The 23640-nt window shown below is 39.8% G+C and overlaps 2 protein-coding genes and 1 non-coding gene across 5 annotated transcripts in view; 2 read left to right on the top strand and 1 right to left on the bottom strand.

Annotated features, from left to right (window-relative positions):
- Positions 1-15023, bottom strand: part of ano3 (anoctamin 3) — a 54970-nt gene extending 39947 nt beyond the window's left edge. For 2 of the 3 annotated variants that reach the window (XM_085412381.1, XM_085412382.1), the window contains exons 1-2: positions 14920-15023; positions 9927-10085 (exon numbers count right to left, since the gene is read on the bottom strand). In XM_085412381.1, coding sequence (XP_085268507.1) covers positions 9927-10085; positions 14920-14959 — 199 coding nt within the window. In that variant the 5' untranslated portion in view covers positions 14960-15023. Of the gene's footprint in view, positions 1-4877; positions 5093-9926; positions 10086-14919 lie in introns of those variants that run through there. The other variant, XM_085412383.1, reaches the window with a different exon arrangement.
- A 1530-nt stretch (positions 15024-16553) lies between these two features.
- svip (small VCP interacting protein) lies at positions 16554-21762 on the top strand. The gene is made up of 4 exons (XM_085412434.1): positions 16554-17223; positions 17495-17545; positions 18493-18609; positions 20881-21762. The coding sequence occupies exons 1-4, from the start codon at positions 17161-17163 to the stop codon at positions 20893-20895; spliced, it is 246 nt and encodes an 81-aa protein (XP_085268560.1). The 5' UTR covers positions 16554-17160; the 3' UTR covers positions 20896-21762.
- A 1501-nt stretch (positions 21763-23263) lies between these two features.
- On the top strand, positions 23264-23350 carry trnay-gua (transfer RNA tyrosine (anticodon GUA)). Its single transcript is given in 2 exon segments — positions 23264-23300; positions 23315-23350. It is a non-coding gene; the product is annotated as a tRNA-Tyr (tRNA).
- Positions 23351-23640: the final 290 nt, after the last annotated feature.

Below are 23640 nucleotides of genomic sequence, written 5' to 3'. Positions count from 1 at the left end.
GTGCAGTTTGTGTCTGCTGGCTTGATTTGAAGCTTATTGCATTTGAGCCTTTGCAGAAATACACGCTCATCCTCCGTCTTCACCTTCAAAAACTAGGCAGGTGTCAAAGAGTCTGCTGTGTGTGGGGATTGCTCATTTTATAGATATGAAAACAGAGAGGAAGACATGCAGGGACAAAGAAAAATAAAGAACCGAGCAAATGTTATGACTTCACAGGGTTTTAGCTGTCCGGCCGATATATCCATCCACAACAGTAAATTAAATCATTCACCACTGTATGCGAAGGAGGCTTTCCCGCTGGTATAGCCTCTATTCTTTGTTATCATGCTGTGAGTGGGAAATAAACTCCAAAACATGTGTGTGTGTGTGTGTGTGTGTGTGTGTGTGTGTGTGTGTGTGTGTGTGTGTGTGTCAGCAGTTCTGGTGAGAGTGTTGTTTGCGTTTTTTTGTGATACACCCCCAGGGATGATGGCGACAGTTACTGCTGATCACACAGGGGGGCGATATGATGATCACACTGTGGAAATTGCCCAGACCTCAGGAACACAATGACACTACGACCACAGACACACATTTAAGTTACTGGGAGAATGGCACACTGGTTTGAAGCACAAAATGATGCCATCTTTAATAAACCAATACTTTTTAAGTTTAAAGACCTGCAAACACTGACTGAAGACACACAGATTACCACATTTCTTTTTCATACACAGTTATGACTCCCCACTTCCAGATGATGAGAAATTCAGTCTTAAAACATTGCTGAGTAAAGTCCGGAGAGTCTTCGAGTCTTGTTTTTCTTCACAGTATTTAAGATTGCCTTAACTCTAAGCTTCTAAAGCTTAATGCTTCATCAGGCATTGAAGATGTATCACCTCTTGGAAAGTTCATTTAATTAGAAGGACCTGAACAAGAGCCGTAACACATAGAGCAAGGGCACTTTTCCCATTCATCCGTCCCTTATCAGGCCTAGCCAGTAAAACATGGTGTGAAGGCTATTCTAATGATATGAGTCATATGAGAATTTTGGTGCAAACAGCTTCCTTGAACGATCTTAAAAGCCATTAGATGGCAAAGGGTGGCGGATTGTTTTCAGTGCACACCTGCCAAGTGATAGATTCACAGCAGAGTGCAATAACGCATCCCTAAGCTTGATTTAACACGCAGCAGTATTCAGTGCATTTATTCAGCTGTCATAAAATTGCAGTTTTGGCGACTCTGTTGTGCACTAATAATTGATTCAGCCCTCAAACTTTTTTTGTGTAATGAACCGTGTGGTTAAACAGTGGCATTAGGCTACAATAGCTTTAAAAGCATTTAAAAAACAGGCAATGGAGCTAAAACTATATGTCATCTGTTTGAGCAAGCGACCCATATGCTGAAAGGCTGCAGGGGCCTAGGCCTGCGAGTCCATCACAAAACAATTAGTATTTGCAAAATAAAGGCTCAAATAAGGGCTAAAAATTCTCAAATATCAAACTTTTTCTATTTCTGTATTTTCTGTCAGTGAAGTTTAAAGACTGTAAAAGGCCTCAATCCTAAAAAAAAATCGGCAGGTCTTCATAACCTCCCTCCATATTTCTTGCATCTCACTGCTGGTATTATAGCCCAAACAGTGTCAAATGTTCTTATACTGTTCCTGATATTTGGAGAAGAACTTTTGTGTTACCTTTACCAAAAAGGTGGTGATCCCACTTTATTAAATAACTATCAACCCATTTCTGAAGTTTGCATCCCAGCTAAAGTGCTTGAGAAACTGGTGAATGACCAATTTAAAAAAAAAAAAAACTTGGTCTCTAATCAGTCTGGTTTCAAAGAACAACATAGCACGGTCACTGCTTCGATTAAACTTTTAAATGCCAACAGCAAAACACTTTGAAATACATGAATTCATAAATGGTTTCTAACATTTATAATTAGCCCCACGGACACGTCTGTCAGTCACGTGCAGTTGAGCCGGACAGCCTGACCGTAAACGTACCTCTGCACAGATGGCAAATTTTTTACCCACTGTTTACACAATTCAGGATCCTATTATACAAGCCTGGCAGGACCTCTGGGTTGCATCATTATAGGAGATTAAACATCCTCTTTCTCTTCCAATCTGCGTCCTCATCGCTTTAACGTCACACTATCCGCTTATGCCTCCGATTGCTTCTGATTCCACTACATGACAGGATTTTCTGCAAAGCCTCTGTTGCATTTCTGCATACACACCTGCGGGGGTTTGTGGATGTGATTAAATATGTTTTGGGCTCCAGCAGAACTTCTGCCTGCATTGTTCTTATAACCTAGCAACCAAACAAGCGCCGACTATTTAAGGACTGTGAAAGTGTTAAAGCCGCTAACTGCCAGACAACACACACACATGTGCGCACACACATTGTTTTTGTTATTTTGTTTGTTTCAGCCAAGCATGCTGAATAAGTCATCGTACATAAAACTGATGTCTGCCTACTATCCTACAGTAGCCTGTTTAAATATATAATAGACAGATAATATTATCTGTTCTGATATTAGTGTCTGTGGCAATAAACTCATCTGCCTGCTTGCATAAGAGGACAGGTGGTCAGCCCTGGACTGTGCAAGCAAAGGTTTATGCACGTGTGCATGCACACACTACAACAACAAATACACAAAAACTTCAACATTTACTGTAGAAAACTGCAAAGAGAGCACAGCCTCAGTCCTACAGATGCCATCTACCACTGACAAGCACTCGCAAACATCAAAGTTACTCCCTTTTAAGCTAATGAGGGCTTCTGGGTTAAAAATAAATAAATAAATAAAAAAGCAACACCCATGATGAAGATGAGCAGAATATCATCTGATATAGAACATACAAACTATAATAGAAGCCGGCTGGAAGAACTACACACCTCTCACCAAAGTGCACAACGCTACGTAGAAGCATGGAGCTTAGACTTAAATCTTTGATTGAAGAACCAGGTTACCTTTAAATTTTTATACGCTTAAAGCAAAAAAAAAGAAGAAAAACTTTCTGCAGAGTGTTCAGGATTTCAACGTGATCCACCAGCATGCTGCAGACAAATCTGACTTCATGATCAGTCTGCCAAAGAGCATTTGAAATTCACTCAAATCTTTGAAAGCACAAATCAGATGAGTCATTTTTGCCAAAGACTAACTGTAGCTGTGCTTTTTTTGCTGTTCATATCACCCGAGTGAGATATTTTTGAAGGCAAGATGAAAAGGACATCTCTTCTGTTAAATTTCAATTTCAATTTTTTGCTGCAGGAATCCTACTAAAGCTTTTCATATGGATTCATATGGTGAAACAGCATTTCCAGCTCCAAGCCTTTTAATGCATATGGCGCAATTGATTGTGTTCCAGGAAGTGCAATATAATCGCTGAGTTTTGCTTTAGCAGGCCTTTGTGAGCCAAAATTCACCACCTTCGCGTTTATTTTAATGGTGCACTTAACAGCCACTGAAATATTGAGTGGGTCCTCTGGGTTACAAACTTTAACATAAATCTGATATAGTCCTCTGGAGCGCTGACTGAAGTCACGAGGTCATTATTCTGAGCTTATAAAATTTTTTAATGTAGGATTTTCTCTGATGCATTAATACAGAAGGAAATAATAACTGAACAGACGAACGATTTGCACGATTAAACAAAGAATCCAAAATAAACAGAGAGGTGAACAAGAGCAGCCTTTCCCAGCAGGGCATCCCCCACTCATGAGGTCGAGGTGCTCAGCAATGTCTCATCAGAAGCCAGGGGATGCACCTTCCCATCTTCAGCTGGGTACGCATAACAAAAAAGGTAACTGTTCCACATTTATTAGCCTAGCTCAGCATGAAAAACAAGATCTTTCTTCATCGTTTTTCTAAATTTAGACAGCAAGAACCGCAAAGCATTGAAGAAGCACTAATTTCCCCCAAGGAACCCTACTTAGGGTGTAAAATCAATACTGGCCCAGCAGTGTAATCAAGCTGCACTTAGAAGCTGTTGTATGTGGCACTGTTTTTTGGGTTTTTTTCCCCTCACAGATTTGCAGCAGTGTGCAGACACGAAGTAGTTTTCTTTTACAGAACAGTTTGTCCTGTGTGTAAAAAGAGTACCTGTCCGAAATGCAAAACAACCAACAGCACACCAACATGGAGAAATTAAATCTGACTGTTTTCCCCTCCATTTTGACTGCATTACAGGAACTTTTAACAGCTTCATTAAAAAAAAAAAAAAAAACGACTGTCAGAAAACGCTGAGGAAGCTACTCCTCGCAGGTTTCAGGGCACAAACATATCACTTTGTCACAAACTATCTGGCATGCTTCTGAACAGATCTAAACAGAATGGTTTTTATTTATTTTTCCCCTTCAAAGCACAGCTGAATATTAAGTTTGGTTATCAGCTTCTTGTCCTACTCATTCATATGAGCATGGATACGAACACAAGTTTAGAAACTGGGCTATTTTTTGTATGAACTGCGCAGAAATGTGTTTTCTCTGAGAACCCGCAGCTTTCCGCTTAAATCTACCAAACGTGCTTCAAGTTTCAAGTTGTTGATCTTTGTTTTACATTACTGATCATTTTGACCTGTACGGTTTTATTTAACTAGGCTGGACCTTTATAATAAAAACGTGGGTATGACTGTCGGTGCAACGTCAAGTAGCGGACAAAATACCAAAAGTGCAGGTTTCAGAAACAGGCTTCTTCCCAGGAGGACGAGGCTGCAAAGCTTCCAACTCTGCGTCACACTAACAGCAAGTGGAGAGACCATTACCTCCGAGCACCACTTCACACACAAACTGTTCAACAAGAGGAAAAAAAGTAGCCACACTCGTCTAAAAACAACGACAAAAAAGAAAATCACATCTTGACACCTTGAATTTCCCCTGACGTTATCCACAAACCTTTCTGCTGCTTGAAGGACTGGATTGAGCCCGAGTGGTGCACCATGGCGGCGTTCAGTTGGTTCCCAGCGCAAATCAAATTCCGTATTTAAAAAAGCAAAACTGCGGAAAACATGGGAAACTGTGGCGGGGTTGTGTAGGTGTTCCCTCAGCTCCCATCCTGCCAAACGAGCTCACTGGCGATGCGCAAACGCCAGCAACACCTGTCTCCTCTATGCAAGCTCCCACCCCCCTACCCCAACACCCCCCTCCGCTCCCCTATCGCCACCATCCACGGCTGTTGTCATGGCGACCGGAGGTAGGGGAGGTCCTGAGATGGACGCGTCCACCTCCTATCCTCCTCCGTGCTGATTTACTAAAGCTGCGGGAAATTACCACGGACGGCAAATTGCAAATGGACCGTCGACAAATTTGATTTGCTCTCCAGTTATCCTCCTGCTGAAAGCTGCACTTATCCAAACAGAAAAAAAAACCCACAGCCGTGGACCCAGTATTAAGTTAAATATAATGCAGTACAGGCTACTGCTTCCCAAATATCACAGATAAAAATATGTAATCATGGGGACGTTGTTGTTTGTTCTTTTTAAGTTGAATTCACATTTGAGACACTGCAATCAGCCTTTTTATAACAAAACGAAAAATACGAAAATGTAAAAATACTTTCTTTCCCTCTCTAATTTTCTCAAGCCATGGGACACATGATCATAAAAATCCAAGACCAATGATGGCGTAAAGTTGTTGTTAGGGGGGCGACCGAGGCTCAGGGGAGTTGGGAAGCGTATATGTAACCGGAAGGTCGCCGGTTCGATCCCCGAGCTCTCTGTCCTGGTCGTTGTGTCCTTGGGCAAGACACTGTACCCTACCGACTACTGGTGAGGGGCCGATGGCGCGATATGGCAGCCTCGCTTCTGTCAGTCTGCCCCAGGGCAGCTGTGGCTACAACTGTAGCTGCCTCCACCAGTGTGTGAATGTGAGAGTGAATGAATAATGGAATTGTAAAGCGCTATATAAATCCAATCCATTATTATTGTTAGAGGAAGCTGCAGCTACAGTCAGGCTTCAATTCAAATTTTTTAACACTAAAAGAAATTATAATAATAATAAAAAAAATAACTAAATGCAAAAGCAAAAGGTCTGTAAAGTCAATATCTCAGCTCACACAGGCCTCACAGAGCCCAGGCTGCAGAGGCAGGGGACCCCTTGTATGACAGTAAATGTTTCATCAGTCATGAAAACTAAAGCTGAACAGGGCACCATGTAGCTGCAGTGCACTTTGATTGCAGACTATTAAAACTGGAGGACTAATAGTCGTGCACTGCACAAACAGAAATCCACTTAAATGAGAGATTTGTTGTTTATTGCAGATTTGGGCAGTGAAATACACAACAGTGTATATTTCATCAGGAAATCATTCTCTGCTTCTGCACGTTAACATTTTTGTTTTCACCTGCACTGCTTTTGACAGTGTTAAACAGTTATATTACAGTTATGTGGAAAATAAAAAGTGCAACCGCACTAATTTCTAGGCTATTACTATCATATTTAGTATAATTTAAAACTTCATTGGGTCCTTAAAATAAGGTCTTAAAATAAGGTGAATACAAAATTAGATTAACAATAATACTTGAGATATTACACTGTGCCATTATTTCTTTAACAAACACTAAAGCAAAATGCAGTTCCTGCATTTTTAGGAATTAAGAGGGTAAGTAACAGCCAACTATTCAAATGCAACTGTTAATTGACAGCAAGTCAAACAGTTAAGTGTGAGTACCTCTATCTAAGCAGATGCTTTGATAGCTGAGTTTGCAAAGTTGCTTTTGAACAAATGTGTTTTGGAGAGATGACACCACCGTGGAGATGTTTGCCCATGATGTGCCACATTAAGCACATTAAGGAGTCCTTCAGTTGACCATGATGCCCTCTGTATACCAAAGAATTCTAGAGGCAAATGTGAGACCATCTGTCTGACATTGATGCCAAACACAGTAATAAATCTACAACAGAATGGCCAACAAAGAAAAGAATCACAGTGTTGCAATTGCCCAGTCAAAGTCCTCAACTCAAGCTGACTGAAACACTGTGGTGGGATCCTAAGAGAGTTGTGCATAAAGAAATGCACAAAAACGTCAAAGAAGAAGAAGTTTAAAGAAGTGTGGGTCAAAACTCCTCCTATGTGATGTGCAAGACTGATAAAGTCATACAGAAAATAACTTCAAATAATTGAAGTAGGCGGTGTTTCTGCAAGCTACTAAATCATGAGGTGTGCTTAGTTTTTCCACACACTGCTTCTGCATTTTGGCTTTGTTGTCATGTGCTGAGATTGTATTTACAGAATTGTAAGACCTTCTAAGGACTTAGGACCGAACCTTTAAACTAAGACCACACATGTTCTTTTTAATATAACTTATTGACATTATATACTGGCAAACACGATAATGATATTTAAAAAAAATTGTACATTTAATCAAAGACTGCACGTGTTACCTTTTTATCACAGGTGCCACCTTCTTCCTTTGGCATTCTCTTTAGCAGCTGTAGTCAGAGTCACAAAATAATAGTAATAATAATGGAACAAATCAGGAGATTATTTTTATTATTTACAATCAGGTTGTTAAAAGTGAGACTGTACGATAGATTCAGTTGATATAGTAATAATAATATTTGAGTAATGATGCAATCCTATGTATTTTAACCATGAAGTATAGCAAAATTCAGTGTATATGAATTACCTAACATGTCAATGAGGATCGTGATTATCACGGTTATTAGTAAAACATGCAGGTAGTTTATGGGATAGAAAATAAATTCTTTTTAAGTCTCCAGTTTTATAGTATTAACCAAGCTGCCAGTTCATCGAGGTTTATCTGCAAGGTCACTGGTCTTATTTCAATGTCATCCCCAGAGAGTTACAGCAGCAGACCACTAATCTGGATCATGAGAGGGAAAGCTCTCTCATGGGTGTTTCATGCTGTTTCTGTGCAAGCAGACACTGAACTGACTGCTGTTATCTGGTGACTGTTTGCCTCGGGAACAATAACATAATCCTTTGGCCTTAGTTTTGTATATTAATCTACGTCTGTGGGGTTACTGAGAAAAGAAGCCTGGCATCTGTCATAGATGCAAATACCATCTGTTTTCTTGCAGCTCGGCATGCTTTTACTCCTCCCACTGTTCTGATGTTTATTAAAGACTGCTATCAGGGCATTGTGTGCCAACCCCAGCGACGCGACATTGAACTAGCAAGCTAATGCATTTCTTCTACTGGGGTGATTAATAAATAAAACTGCAGCTCTTATCAGTGGGTCAGTCCCACTTTAAATTCTATCTTTTCCATTCCTGCCTGGTAGTTAGAGGATGTAGGTCAGATGGGAGCACTGCAAAGGGATGAATTTAGACAAATGATATACTGCCACCGTGTGGAAAGTGTGGCTAACTGTTATTAACCTCAGCTCATGAGCGCAAATACACACAAAAAGAAGGACACCCTTGAATCCTTGAAATTAAATGGCCAGCTGCATGAAATGTTTACATTTTTTAAAAAAGCAGGTGCGTCATAGTGCGGGCAAGAGTGGAAATGTGTACCCAGGGCCTCTAGAAATCCTGGAATGAAAAGTTTTTATTTGCAGTTTTTATTTTTAAGTAATATGTGTTATAACTAAATTGCCTGGAATAATCAGTTGGGTGACTGAGTGTTGGTTTCTGGCCAATTACATAAAAATGTATGTAAATGGCCAGAAAATGTGGATAATAAAGAGGAAATGCCAATAAAGCCATAATGAAAAATCTGTTAGTAACAGTAGTCGGCACATCAATACATTTTTATTGAGCTGTGATTTGTAGTTAGACCATTATTCAGCCTGTATAGCAGTGGCGTAATATAGAATAACAGATACTCAACTCAGAGAAAACGTGAAAAACAGCCACTCAGAAACCATCAAAGCTACCTAATATTCAACACATTACTCGCCCCTCAGGAAGGATCTGCATTAGCGTGCCATTCGGAGAATCAAAGAAGCTGCTTGAGAGGCTCCTGAATAGTGAAGGCCTCTGGCATCAACACTTTCAGCTAAATTAACTATGATGGTTTTGTTGTAAGGCTTAGCAACTGAGAGATCTGCTGATTAAGTCAGTTTAAAAGTTCATTTGAAGCTCAAAACTTTTCCTCTCTGGACCGAAGTGAAGCCAACCACTCCCAATGTGTGCCTGAACAACAAATGCTTTTTAATTCTCATTGATTAATCTTTAGGCTTTAGACTTTCCTTTTTGAGAAAGCTCATAGTTAGGGCTGGATTGGGTGACCCTGAATCCACCCTTAGTTATGCTGCAATAGGGTGCTGGAGGATTCCCATGATGCACTTAACATTTCTCCTTCTCTCAACCTTTTCACTCACCATGTTTTTATACACCACTCTACATTTAATTATTAGTTAATATTAATCTTTAGTTGTCTTCCACAGAATGTCTTTTATCCTTTCTCCCTCAGCTCACCCCCAACCAGGCGTGGCAGATGGCCGCCCCTCCATGTGCCTGGTTCTGCTGGAGGTTTCTTCCTGTTAAAGGGGAGTTTTTCTTTCCCTCTGTCGCCAAAGTGCTTGCTCATAGGACGTCATCTGGGGTTTCTTTGTATTATTATAGGGTCTTTACCTTACCTAATATTAAGCAGCTTGAAGTGACTGTTGTTGTCATTGGGAACTATATAAATAAAATAAAACTGAATTGAAATAAATATTACAGTAACTGATCTTTCATATTATAAAAAATATGAAACAATGAAAATAAGGGCTCAAAATATTGACTTTACTGGCTTTAACTTTGGTTCAAACACTTTTTGTGCTGTTTGTGCTGTTTTGGCGCAAATGTGTGGAGCTTGCTCTAGACTGACTGAGTCAGCCACTCACTGGGCAACACGAGGGAGACAGCTTCAAATGTCATAAACCGCAAATTTATACACACAATTTAGATGTGGAAAAATATGCTTATCGACAGGAGGCAGTGCTTGGATTGTTTGTAAACATTTGGCTTTCCAAGACCTGCTGGCAGGCTCACCAGACTGCTGGTCGGTGTCTGTGCCTCCAGAGCGGGAACTGCTCCAGGATGGGCTGATGGTGGGACTGATAGTAGCATGGTGTCTGATGCCACTGGAGGAGCTGGAGACCTGACTCTCCAGCAGGGGGAGGTACACAGAGTTTTCCTGATGACATGATCCTGTGAAACAAAGAAAATATCAGAAATCAGTGAGTGGTAGCATCCCGAAGGCTTTTTCCAGCTCAAACAATAATATCACTTGTGTAAGTTGTCCACAGGAAAATTAAGCTTGCATGTCCACATCAGTTAATTTTGTTGATGATCAGAGAAGCCCAGCTCTCTACTTATCCTTCTCAAGTGACTACGCTCATCCATTATTAATGAGTCTGTGATATTCCTTTTTGTCTTCTGATACTTGACACTAATGGGGACCACTAAACACTCTGGCTTTCAAAACTCAACTGTGGGACAGTTAAACTAACAGACAAGTCCAGATGTTTAATATCAAGGCTTTGTTAAGGGATCATTTTCACTCAAACCAGCTTTGGAAAACCAGATTTTAGCCAAACTAAAATAACTGGAAGACACTGATGGTTTGGCCTACACCGTTATGTAAAGTTACCTTTTCATCTGCTCACATTTTAAATAATGTGGATTTTCACAAATATACACGAGCAGCATTATTAAATCCACTGGCTGGCAAAACAAACGACATCTGTCATGCATTTTCATCTGGCATTTAGCTGGAGCTTCCTTTTGACACAGAAAAATATTGTAACCTCATCCAACCGCTAAGCCAACATGATTTCTGCCAAAAGCAGCTCCAGAGACGACGTGTCCATGCCCCGACTCGCTAGAACTGATTCTTAGAGGGACTCTTCTCCTTTCTAGCACCTCATTTTTAATCTTAGTCTCTACTAGAGTTCAACAGTATAAATGAGGACATCACTTATATTGTCAAACACCTCTATTCTTCTTGTGAACCCACCCATCTGGAAACTAAGTGGGACTGTATTAGAAACCTTAACACCAAAACTTTGAAGCAGGACTCAGGAGAGATGCGTGAGGGGGGCCTCTCTCTTTGTACCCTTGACTCCTCTTACTTACTACTCTGGTAAATGGACTGGTTCTTATATAGCGCTTTTCTACTCTTCTGAGCACTCAAAGCATTCACCCATTAACACCAGCACATTTTTTCTAGGTGCCTTCTAAGTAACAGTCACACACACATACTCCAATGGATGCATCGGAGAGCAATTTGGGGTTAATATCTTGCCCAAGGATATTTGGAATGCAGGAATTGAACCACCAACCTTCCGATCAGTAGATGACCTGCTCTACCGCCTGAGCTAAAGCCACCCCAGAGTAGCTATGCATGATACACAGTGCATTATGGGCCTTAGTTCATGAAATCTACAGGTATTTCTCCCTTGAAGCCAGTTTTATTCTTCTTCCTGCCAGCATTACATTTGAACAGCAGGTGGTGGAACTGTTCCTAACCTCAGCTGTGTAACCGAGATGACCACAGTAAGGATGCGTGCTCTGACTGATCTTATATGAAACAGAGCTGTTAGAGCACCACGAAGTCTGAACTTTTGACTCACTGGAATTATTTCATGTCCACACTGCACTGACCTCTATATTTGAAACTCTGACCATGTTTGATTTGAGCATCCTTAAAATGGGAAAAATGGGAGAGAACACAAAGAAAATTTGCAGATCTAATATTAACAGAAATTTGCTCTTTTTAAAAAGAAAAAGAAAGAAAGAAAAAAGAAGACTTGCATAGAGTTAGAGTACTTTCAAAAAAATATTTATCTTTATTTGTATTTTTTTATTTTATCTATTTTTAAAAAAAATATGTGGCTTTTAGAAGCAGTAAATAAAACATAGTTCACTATAGTGAAAGTATATACTGAATATCTGAATACAGTAGATAAGAAAAAGCACAATAAGTGACTTTTTAGTGTATGAAAATTGTTTTTTTTTTAACTTAATTTAATTGATTAGAATTCTTTATGCTCAGTGTTTGCTCTTCTTTGTGTGAATGTGTTGAATTGAAATAATGAACACAAGGTGAAACGGCTTAAGGCCTCTTAAACATTACACTATATTTAACCAGTTTATTATTATTTATTCTATTTAAACAAGTTAAACTGAAATAATTGCTGTAATCAGTTAATGTGGAGGCTACGATTCATAGTCTTAAACAGGTCACACCAAGGTTAACCACATTTTAATTGTAAAAAGGAAAATAACAATCCTGTGTGTGTGTGTGTGTGTGTGTGTGTGTGTGTGTGTGTGTGTGTGTGTGTGTGTGTAATGAAGGGAGATGTGTATATTTAGCCTCATTAAGACCAACAGGAAGCTCACAGTCCAAACAACATGACTCAGTAACATTAAGAGTTTTCATGTCAGAAATGACTCTTCACAGATTTAATGTCTCATTTTAATGAAGCCCACAAGAAAAGTAAACTTTGGTAAGCAGACATGTTGAGTACAGTTTGTGACTGAAATGCCAAATGTTAAACTTTCTGCCATTAACGAGATCATAACACTTTGAGGGGATGATCAAAGAAAGTGCAACATCCAGGTCATCAAAGCTCTGGAAAACTAGTAGGGAGAAACATATTGCCAAAATGTGCTTGCGTCCATTAAAGATGTGCGTGCTAAGTGCAGCAGTATGTTCTCCTGAAGGTTTCAAAAACTATAGAGACATTAGGTATCGATTGATGAGCAGGGAACTTCCTACTCAAACTTCCTGGAAGATTGATTATTTATTTAAACAAGTGCGTTTCAAAGCTGACTAAATCCCCGTCTCAAACAGACGCGAATCTGCGATGAGCTGTCGAGGAAAGAGTGACTCCATTAAAAGCTCACAGCTCTGTTCAAAAAAACAATTTGAATGTCTGGCTCATTTTGGATTTTTTTTTTTAAGTGTTTTGGTTTATTTCCGTTTTACACGGCAGCCAAACTTTCCTGAGGGCTGGACTCACAAGCATGACCGAACACAACAAATCCCAGAAACACATACTGGACTTTTAACTGCTTAATGTGCTCGCACTCAAGCCAGCTAAAACTTGTCAACGTCAGCAGCTGATAATGTAATTTTTCGTGATAAGTGTAGTCAGGTGCACATCTACCCCTGCTGTTAATTCAATAAAAAGGGCCTAAGTGTTTATCATTTTAACACATGTAAGCTAAAGGGAGGTGCATGTCCGCGTATGGGAAATTTACTGTGTGGTATTTGCATTACACGATGACCACTCCAAGCTGTTATGAGCCTGGACAGCTTACATTAGTCTGTGTGAATCACTTTAGGCCACATAAATGGCTGTAACATGCGTGCTTCTTTCTCTAATCCAAAGTGACTGAACAATATACTGGCCTTCTTCAGATTTATTAAAAAATGCATTATGAAGCAGCAGGTCTGTATGCATGGCCTGTCAACACTATAACAAAAAGAACAAAAAGAATCAAGTGTAACAAGAGGGCACAGGGGAAACCTCCTGTTGCCTTTATTATCCTTACTTTAAAAAAAAAAAGAGAAGAAGAGGATTTCAGAAAACACCTGCCTATGCTGGGTCATCAGTTTGTTCCTGATTTTTGTGTTTTTCTTTATATAAATTGATTGATATATGTTACAAAAGTCAGCAAGGAATCGGGTGTCCAGTGCTGGAAAGTTGAAAAAATACAAATTGTCAGCAAAAAAGGAAAAAAAATGTTGCATATTCACCTGAACACTCATGTCACTTTAAGCTACGGCCTCGTTTTTCATACAGAAGTTTCAGGTTAAAGTCATCCAGCTTCACTCTGTCATTCTGCAGTATTGTTTTCGTTACAGTTCATTGTTTTCAGCAAGAGATAACATTTTGCAGCGACTCTCGGAGCGTGAACTAACTGGGATTTTAAAACCTGACATTTACAAAATAAGCATCGTGGGCACAGTTACTTGGTCACGTCCCGGGTCGCTCGCTATCAGAAACTGTTTCTGTGACATCTCTGCTTCATGTGAGGCAGTCACAGGGAGAAGTGACCCAAATGGACCAGAATACACTCACAGCTTTGAACTCCTGATGACTTGCGACCACTTCATGACACTTCCTGCCGCGCCACCACGTCACGATTTGGCCCCCGCGCCCTCCCCCTCAAGAGCGCCTGTCCCCTGGTCATACATCGCCCACTCAGCACAGATGGGATAACCACAGCATTTACCATTTCCCCGATTGCCTGTGGCAGAGGTGATTTAGAGCAGCTAATAAAAGCCACTCCACTCGTGCGTTAGTTAGCCGCCTCATTGAACTGAATGACACAAGACATGTTTGTTGGATTTCGCTAGGAAAAAAAGAAAATAAGTTTCTTTACTTTTATCAGTCTGTGGCTTACCACTTAGGTTTTCAGTACAAGATTACAATGAGCTTTCCTGAGTGCTGTGCAGACACTGATAAGTTAGCATGCTCCAAGAAGGCGCATCAGTTCTAGTCAAGCACAAGCTGGGCCACTTTCTCTCTTCCTAACTTATAGAAAATGACATGAAGAACACCCACCTCTCCAAGGAAAATTATTATTGACCATGATGAAACTTCACTTCCAAGTGCTATTCATTTAACATCATGCTTCATTAATAAATTAACCCACCAGTATCAGTGTTCATCAGGAGCATTACCAGCATGTTTCATACATATGAAAGATTCATGCTCTCATCAGATGCTCATGTTGCAAGCACTGTGAAAAGCATGCACTGCTACAGCATGCAATGTTATTGAATGACTGCATAATATTAGCGTTTGTTTATTCCACACAAAAAAGAGCGGGAAAACAGCTGAATATTGAACAGCATATACACGAGAGTATAGCCAGCAAATAGGTTTGTTACCAAAGGCAAAGCCATTAAATAAGCAAGCTGGGTGAAATAAGATAACGTTGTATAACAGATCATATCAAGTCTATCAAGTCAGCTAATATTAAGCCCTTTAGTTTTACAGCTAGCTGCTCAGAAGTGAGCTGAACCTACCTGAGGAGGTGCCTAGAGCTTGTGACGCCTTAACTTCCATTGCATTTGCTTCCACCTTCAGTATAATTCCCCCATCAATAAGTTTCTGAATGATAACTTGCACAAACTGCAAACGCTGTGCAGCCTCATGGACCTGTCAGTCCCACAGTGCAGCACTTAAAGCTGTGAAATAGCCCAGACGCTGCAGCAGGGATGAATGGGTGGAGTTTGAGGTTTGGTCCGACAAAGAGGGGTACAACATTAAACTCTCAGACTATTGACTGTAGCATATTGAGTGCTTTATGGAACATTACTCATTTCACACACAAAGGTTTCTCGGGAGATTGTGTAAGTTAGAGTGTAAGTGTATTAAGAGAACATACTGTGAATCTATCCACCCCTTTAAGGGTCTTTTTTTTTTTTAAATAAAAACTTTTTAGCGTTTTGTTGTGTTAATTCATTTTTGCTTCAAAACAAGATTTATAGGGAATAATGAACCCTAAACATTTGTTTACATTTTTGTTGATCTGATCATTTCAACATTTACTGTGCAGGTTATAGGGGGTGAATTCTGCTTGCAAGGTAGTTATGTGTACACCACGAGAGTCCTTGTGGGAATGAGAATAAAAGGATATAATATCCTGGTATTATAATATCTTATTACAGGGGAGTATATCCAGCAAAAACACTTGTTACCAGAGAGAATTACAATCTGTGATAAAAATTCTCAAAAGAGCAAAGATGATGTTAAATGCATAACTACCATTGGGAAACAAGAGCTTGTAATACCTTTTTTGAGTGTAAGTCAGTAAACCTTTATCAGATTTCACTGGACTCCATGCAGATGCCCAGATGACAATTGGATTTCACAAGTTAGATAACTAATTTACATACTTTCCCCAGGGATTAATAAAGTATTCTGATTCTCATTCTGACTGACAATAACTACCAAAATAAGTGACCGAAGACATTTTAAAATTTCTGCTAAGTAACGAGGCTTGTTTGTAGATCTGAAAGAACTTTTGTCGTATATTTTGTTATTATTTTGATTATGCGCATCCACATTTACATCAGGCTGAAGTGGAAGATCAGCACAGATGCCATACACAAAAAGGGGATGAGCAAGATCTAATTTCCTGAGATTCTTCAAAGTGTGCAGCAAAATCATGGATATTTTCTGTCACTCAGCTGTGGTGAACACAGTGTACTTTGCAGTGGTCTGCTGGGGAGCTGGTGACACCAGCATACTACATAAACCGATTAGGAAGGTTGGGTCTATGACTGGCTGCAAACTGGACACTTTTGTCGTGGTGGAGAATAGGTCTGTTATCCATCAGGGAAAATCCCAACTGCCCTCGGCACCCCTTACTGGACAAGCAGCAGAGCACTTTCTGTAACATATTCAACTCCACTCCCACCTGCTATCACTTGAATAAAACAGTTTATATATCTAGCAGAAATATACCTGCTAGTTAATATTAGTTATTAGGTTTATTATTATTATTATCATTATCATTACTATTGTCGTTGTAACAAAAGAATATAAAGTATTTCTCATTCGATTCGTTCCACTCTTCGCCACAAGGTGGTGCTGCTGACCTATCTACAAGCGAAGTATCCGCCCCTTGTCAGCTAGTTATGTTCAAAGTCCCGCTACACCTAATTGTTATTCAGAGAGTAAAAACTAAATAAGACTACAACTACTTACTGTACTGTCAACTGTTAAAAACAGTAGTAAATTTTTTGTGTTTTTCATGGTGGTATTGCAGTATGGTTACTCTTGTTTTTATTGGAGGCGAACAGTAAAAGAGTGTTTACTAACCTATCGCTAGTGAACATACTTTGGCTGACTCGTCAGCCAGTTGATCTCGGACCAAAACAAACTCAAAGGAGGAAAAAAAGCATTTGACTGAGGCGTCTGACTTCCACACTGCTGTTTTCCAAATGTCGCGGCGATTAAACAAGAGGTGCGAGGAGGAGTAATTTATCATGCGGCTTGGAGACGCAGCTGGGCTTGTAGTGGTAGCCGCTAGCTAGAATGCTAATGTTCCGTAGCTAACGGTAACGTTATGCCAGATGACCCAACAGCAGTAGTAGTAGTTGGGAATAGAAGCTGCTGCTGCTCCTATTTTATTTGCCTGAACTCTCACCCAGCATTATAAACGGGCCTGCCATCTAGTTAGTTTTGTAGTTAGGCACCACGAAAACAGAGAAAACTAATTTTCAGCGTTGCCTTTTACTGCCTAAATTAAAAACTGAAGTATGGGGATGTGCTTACCGTGCCTTGGTGGAGCAGCGGACGACGTTGTGGTCACTCCAGATCCTGTAAGTTAAGTTACTATGATTGTTATTACACAGCTTTAACAATAATTCGGTCAGCTGTATAGTAGTAATGAGTACGAATTGATATAGGAATTAGCTGAGCCCACGTGAATTTGATTAATCACCATTAGGACACCAATGGGCCCTGGTAGGTAACGCAGAGGAGGCGTTGACTGTATGTGAACAGCGGCATGTTAATAAGTATGCTTCAGGCCCAACATGCTTAGCTCAGAGAGGACAGCTTTAGCTCACAAGTTTCCCATGTTTCCAACAGGAGACCCGGAGACAACAGTTAGCTGAAGCCGCCGAAAAGAGACAAAAAGAGGTAAGTTACGACGAGTCGCGTCTTATTGTCCATTTTTCAAGTACTAAAACATTGTTACACGTGTGTAGTACATTTACCAGGTTACTGGGTGCAGCTCGCTATAGCAGAGGTGTGTTATTCAGTACAAGTACAAACATGAACTCTGCCATCACTCATTGAAATCAGCAGTGAAGTTGAATTGTGTTGTTTTTTGTTTTAGCTTTTTTATAACATCACTAGAAGTGCATTTTTGGTAGTAGAATTAAAATATGAATAAAAGTCACCATTCTTAAAGTGAGCTCTGTAAAAAAACAAACAAACAAAAGTTTCACCAAAAACTGAACTTCACAAAATGTATTATTTACCGGTATTTATGTATTGGACTGTGTCTTTAGCGCCACATACGTACCCAGTAATCTGGTAACTGAGTGCAGTATTAAAGGTGGAGTTAGTTTACAGTGTGGTGAGTATTTTTTATCGCACAGAAAACCCACTTGAAAAAGAGACGCACTAGAGTTCTCTCAAGGTAAGTAGACCTGGACCAGGGTGAAAAACTCTACCTGGCCAGGTGAGTCTTCTGGATTGGCTTAACTACCACAACCTTGTGCTCCCAGTCACCGTTTTCATCCTTAAATCTTCCAACACCATGACAGTTCACACTCTGATGCAGGTCAAAGCACTGGTCTCTAACAACCCACAGTCGTCTCAGTTGAGCAGCACAGCACTGCTGAAAGTAGCTGCTTCAACCCCCAGCTGAACTGCCTTATTTGGCAGTTGAATGCCCCCTCGCTGGTTGTGGTTGAACAAGCCTTGTGTGCACCTGAAAGGTTGTGGTAAAATAATTTATTAAAACCCACATGCATGCTTTTGAGACTGTTTGTATATGCTGAAAATATAGACAAAACAAAAACACTTATTATCAAGCTGTTGCATCTTGGCACTTGATTATACCCCACACTTTTTTCCAGACGGCGTACAGGGGTGTTAAAAATCCAGAAGCAGTCGAAAGGAAAAGGAAAAAACAGGAAGAAGCTGAGAAACAAGCGATGAGCACCTCTGTGTCAGGTGGTGGTGGCGGGCTGAAGGTCAGTTGTGTGTTTATCCTCAAACTTAGCGGGTTAAAAACAGAAGTATCTGTTGTAGATAGTGGCAGTGGTGGGCCATAAACTCATGACTCAGAGGGAATCAAAGTGATCAAAAAACGCTTTGGTTATACTGAGAGACACAGGATTGCACATGCTCGATACCTCTCCTTGACCCATCTCCTCAGTAAAGATATTTCAACAAAATGAGACATCCTGCCTTCAGAGCCTCATTTAAAAGTTTGTCTTGAGTGCATCATAAATCTTATAGATGAGCTATACCTGTATTTTATCAACTCAGGTGTAAAAGTCCTTATGGCATGTCTTATTTTTAGGGCTACATTAAATTGAATTCATTAACTCATTAAAAAAGTTTTTTTTGCATCTTTAATAATTGAAACATCATATGATTAAAAAAAGAACAAGTTGCCCTTTTTAATCAACACTGAGATATGAAAACACAAGGCTAGAAAAGCTACGAACACAAAGTGGCACAACCAAGCCAACATAACAACAGGACCAACACACTATCAAACACAGTTCTGAATTATGTATTGGCATATATTTTTGTTCTTTAGACTGTGTGCTTATGCACTTTATCTTCAAGTAACATCATAAAAAATATTCACACTTCAATAAGGGGTAAAAAGGAATGGGGACACTAGGCTGCAGAATGTTTTTATTTATTTTTATTGTTTTAACGTAAATTCATGCACAAAATGTCTGAAACACAGCAGGGAGTTATTTGGAATTTGAAATATGAACTTTGGGTTGACATGGAGTTTATGTCAATCCAAACCACAGCAGTGAAGAAGATAACAGGGGTGTTTATGTTCCGGCCTGTCTGCAGAAACATTCAGCACCAGCATAGTTTCCATTGTTTTACTTCAAGTAATAAAGCAGAAACGCAAAACCTGAACACAGCTGCACAGCATGTAGTTACTAGGGGTGCAACGATACACAAAATTCACGGTTCGGTTCGATACTTTGGTGTCACGGTTCGATATTTTTTCGATACAAAAAAAATGTTCATGCCTTTTTAATTTGTCATTTATTAAAATTATAAATATATATTTTAACTCAAAAGTACAGTTTTTAAATTTAATGTTGCTGAAACAACAAAGTAATAAAAAAAATAAATATATCTGATTGAGGAATCACTCATCTTTGGAAAAGAGAGTTTATTACAGAGAAATGTCTCTTTCCAAAATAAAAGCTATACTATCCGCTTCTTCTGGGCTATATTCTCAGCAGCATATTAAACATATCAGGTCCCCATAAGGAGAATCATGTGCTAACGGCTGTCTAAATGACTCGGGTATGACTCGGGTTTGTAGCATGCGTGCTTGTTGTTTTTGTCTGCTTCCACTTGTCTTTGCACTAGGATGCTGTCGGAGTAAATGTGCAGTCATATTCGTTGTGTTCCCACTAGCGCTGTCAGCGTTAATCTCGTTGAAATGACGTTAAAGCCACAACACGGCAAATCTCCGTTAACGAGCTACCGTGGATCGCCCCGTGCATGGGGCTGGACGGCGTCAACACGTTAACGAGCTAACTGCGCTAACACACTAGTTCCCACCAATGTAATTGAGCATTGCGTGGTACATCCAACATACTGTTTTACTTTAGTCCATGACGCGCTTACCTTCAGGGTCATACGTCACATGAAAACCAAAATAGTTCCAAACGCCACATCTGAATGAGGGTGGGGGGGGTTCAATTTGCCATGTTGCAAGGAGAGCTTAACTTCTGTCTCGCTAGCTTGCCCTGCGCTCAGTGAATCTGCATTCGACTACTCCGCCTAGGCTGCACTGTCGAGCGCAGATCCACTGAGCGCTCAACACAGACAGCATTGTCAGAAGGAAAGTTGATAAAATAAATTCAAAATTTTGTATTGTTCGATACATATGCGTACCGAACCGAAAGCACTGTATCGAACGGTTCAATATCGATACGAGTATCGTTGCACCCCTAGTAGTTACCCATAAGATGGGTTAGAAATCATTAAACACCACTTCGAGCATGTCTGTGTTTGTGTTCTTTTTTCTGGCCTGAACTTTACCAGTCAGCTTTTTAAAAAAAATTAAACTAGAAAAATCTTTGACATTTGCAAAAGAACTTTTATAATAGTTTTGAAGCTAATTAAAATGTGACTGTATTTTGAAGTGATTGGTTATTCTAGAGGATAATTTCATATCAATGATTGCTATTTATCATTGTGAATGATAAACATTGTTGTAATTTGTTGTGTTGTGTTTTTCTTTTTTCCTGTAGTGGCAGGTGGGCTGAAAATCCTGATGGTAAAGTCTGAACTCGGATGTCTAAATATATAACGTATTGCTGCAAGATGACTTGAAAGATGTTGGAACTGCTGTCCGTTTTTACTTTTTCTTTCGTTTTCTTTTTTTTCTTTTCTTTGCTTGTTATGTATCTGTGTCATGTTATGAGTCTACAGTTGTCAGGTGCAAAACAGTTAAGTTATTCCACACAAAACACAGCAGAATTTGCCAAGTTATACAAACCAGTTTGTACCTTTGGTCGAGTCAGGGGTGACACAGTAATGTGCAAGCAAACACAATTATGTGAGATTTGTGTGAAGATTGATTAGATACAGTGTTGCAGTACAGTGACTCCCATTAGGTAACATGGAAGAACATCGCTATAATATGCAGTTGTACATTAATACAGAGCTTCCCTCAGTGTGTTTGGTTTTCCTAGTCAGAGTATTCCACGTATATCCATTAACAGTTGGATATACCTTTTTAGCATGAACTCACTTTGTGATGGGCTCTGTTATTTGGCAACTCAAAGACTAGTGCAAACAGTGCAAACTTGACTATCTTTACCCAACTCATAATGGGCTCCTTGCTCATCACCGAGGCGAGTCAGTGACACAGACCACATTGGGGTCATTATTTTGTGTGTTTGTATTGGGGGGAAAAATGGGTGTTTTGTGCTGAGAATGTAGGTGAACTCTATGTGGCGCATCTAATGCGGCGATTCCTTGGTAAGCACAAACTTTATACTTGACAAAAACTGCAGCAGCTAATAAATACTGCTGAATAATGTAGAGCACAGGTGTCGAACTCCAGGCATCAAGGGCTGGTGTCCTGCAGGTTTTAGATGTGTCCTTGATCCAACACAGCTGATTTAAATGGCTAAATGACCTCCTCAACATGTCTTGAAGTTCTCCAGAGGCCTGGTAATGAACTAATCATTTGATTCAGGTGTGTTGACCCAGGGTGAGATCCAAAACCTGCAGGACACCAGCCCTCGAGGCCTGGAGTTCGACACCCCTGATGTAGAGCAACTGTAGAGCACTCTCCAGCCAATAAGAATGCCCTAGTTCTTCGCACTAGTCTTTGCCCTACTTTAATAGAGCCCTTTTTTAAATTACTTTGTTTATCACGCACAGTTTTTGAGTTTGTTGCATTGAATTGTAGTGTATGCAAACACGGATGGAATGGCTGCTTAATCTAAATGAGAAATGTTTGTGAATTGCCATACTACAACTGAAGCTTTTGTTACACACTTATTTGCACACCATCAGCCAATATGCTCACTTTCGTTCGAAGGTTCAAGTCCACTACAATGGAAACGAGACTGAAGGAATATGAAGGAGAAAACGGATGTTTTAAGATATTTTCTTTGACTTACTTGGCTGAGTGCGTTTCTTACAGCCTTCCTTAAATGCTTCTGGTGCTCTTGTCATTTTGTAGAAGAAATCTAGCCAATGTTATTTGCTACAATAAATCACATTTCTGCTACCCTTGTGTCAATTTCTTGCGTAGAATCACAGTTTTAGAGGTAATACTTAGTGGTAGAGTTTCACTGTTAATATAGTTGACAAAAATATAAGCAAATATTAATATTTACAGTTTGTGATGTGTCTAGAGTCGTTCAGGTGTAGCCAGAGATGTGCAAAGTCTTGAGCCACCCCCAATTTCTTTATATTTAAGGATTTTGTTTAATGTTGTCTGTGCCTCTTTTTTTTAAATGTATCTTTGCTTGTGTTGCTAAATAGACTGATAGTATCTTCTACTTTGTCACAGGAATGTTGTTTGTGGCTCCAAATGACTTGATATCATTCATGAGGGATGCATTTGACATTGTTTCACATATTATTGGCCAACAAATCATTTACAGCTGTTTAAATACGGATAATCACTTTTTGGCAAATACCGGAAATCACTTTTGGTCAGATGATTACTTTTTGACACACCACGGGTGTCTAATATCCTTTTGATAAATAGTCTGCAGACAGCAGGATTAAAACTGGTTATACAAATAAAGAAATAACCTGTTTTCTAAGTGTAATTACGACTGTCTTCTACTTTGTAATCAATCCGGGTCCGTTTGGACGCTTAAAAATATATAACTTGTGTTATAGATGTTGCAGTTTATCCTGCACTCCTGGTCTGATCGCTCTTGAAAAAGACTTTTTAAATGATTTTTTTTATTTAAACAGATTATCACGTTTTGCCACAACACCGGCTCACGTGGCTTCGAATATCACATACGTCATCTACCCGAACCGCACGCGCTTCACAATCTCGCTGCCTTAAGGCGTAACTAATGACGTAGACTGACGCAGAAGTATTGTTCCGGTGTGTTCGTTAGCTCATCCACACACATGGATACGCTAACTGTCAGCGTCCCTTCGATAGCTCAGTTGGTAGAGCGGAGGACTGTAGACGTCACAGCTGAAATCCTTAGGTCGCTGGTTCAAATCCGGCTCGAAGGAGACATATTTTCACAATTTTCTTTTCGTCTAACTACAGTAAAATATCCTGAACGTTACAGGTCAGTGTCGTATTGAAACATTAGCTCTGTCTCCCAGAGTATACTGAAATAAGTATGTTCAGACATAAGCAAAGTCACAAACCAACATCATCGTTGCTGTGTTTTTATTATGAATATTATCCTGGACTCTTCTTCAGCTTCTGTGCAGACCTCATTATAACATATGTGCAAACAGCAACATGTTTCTGTATCTCTCCAGACTTAACAGTAACATTTCTTTTTTTTTTAAAA

This window comes from Rhamphochromis longiceps, linkage group LG7 (genome assembly GCF_057381845.1).
Source record: "Rhamphochromis longiceps isolate RC_006_pf linkage group LG7, R_longiceps_female_GT1.1, whole genome shotgun sequence".
NCBI lineage: Eukaryota > Metazoa > Chordata > Actinopteri > Cichliformes > Cichlidae > Rhamphochromis > Rhamphochromis longiceps.
Note: the sequence above shows the minus strand (reverse complement) of the source record. Positions and strands in the feature narration are given on the sequence as shown.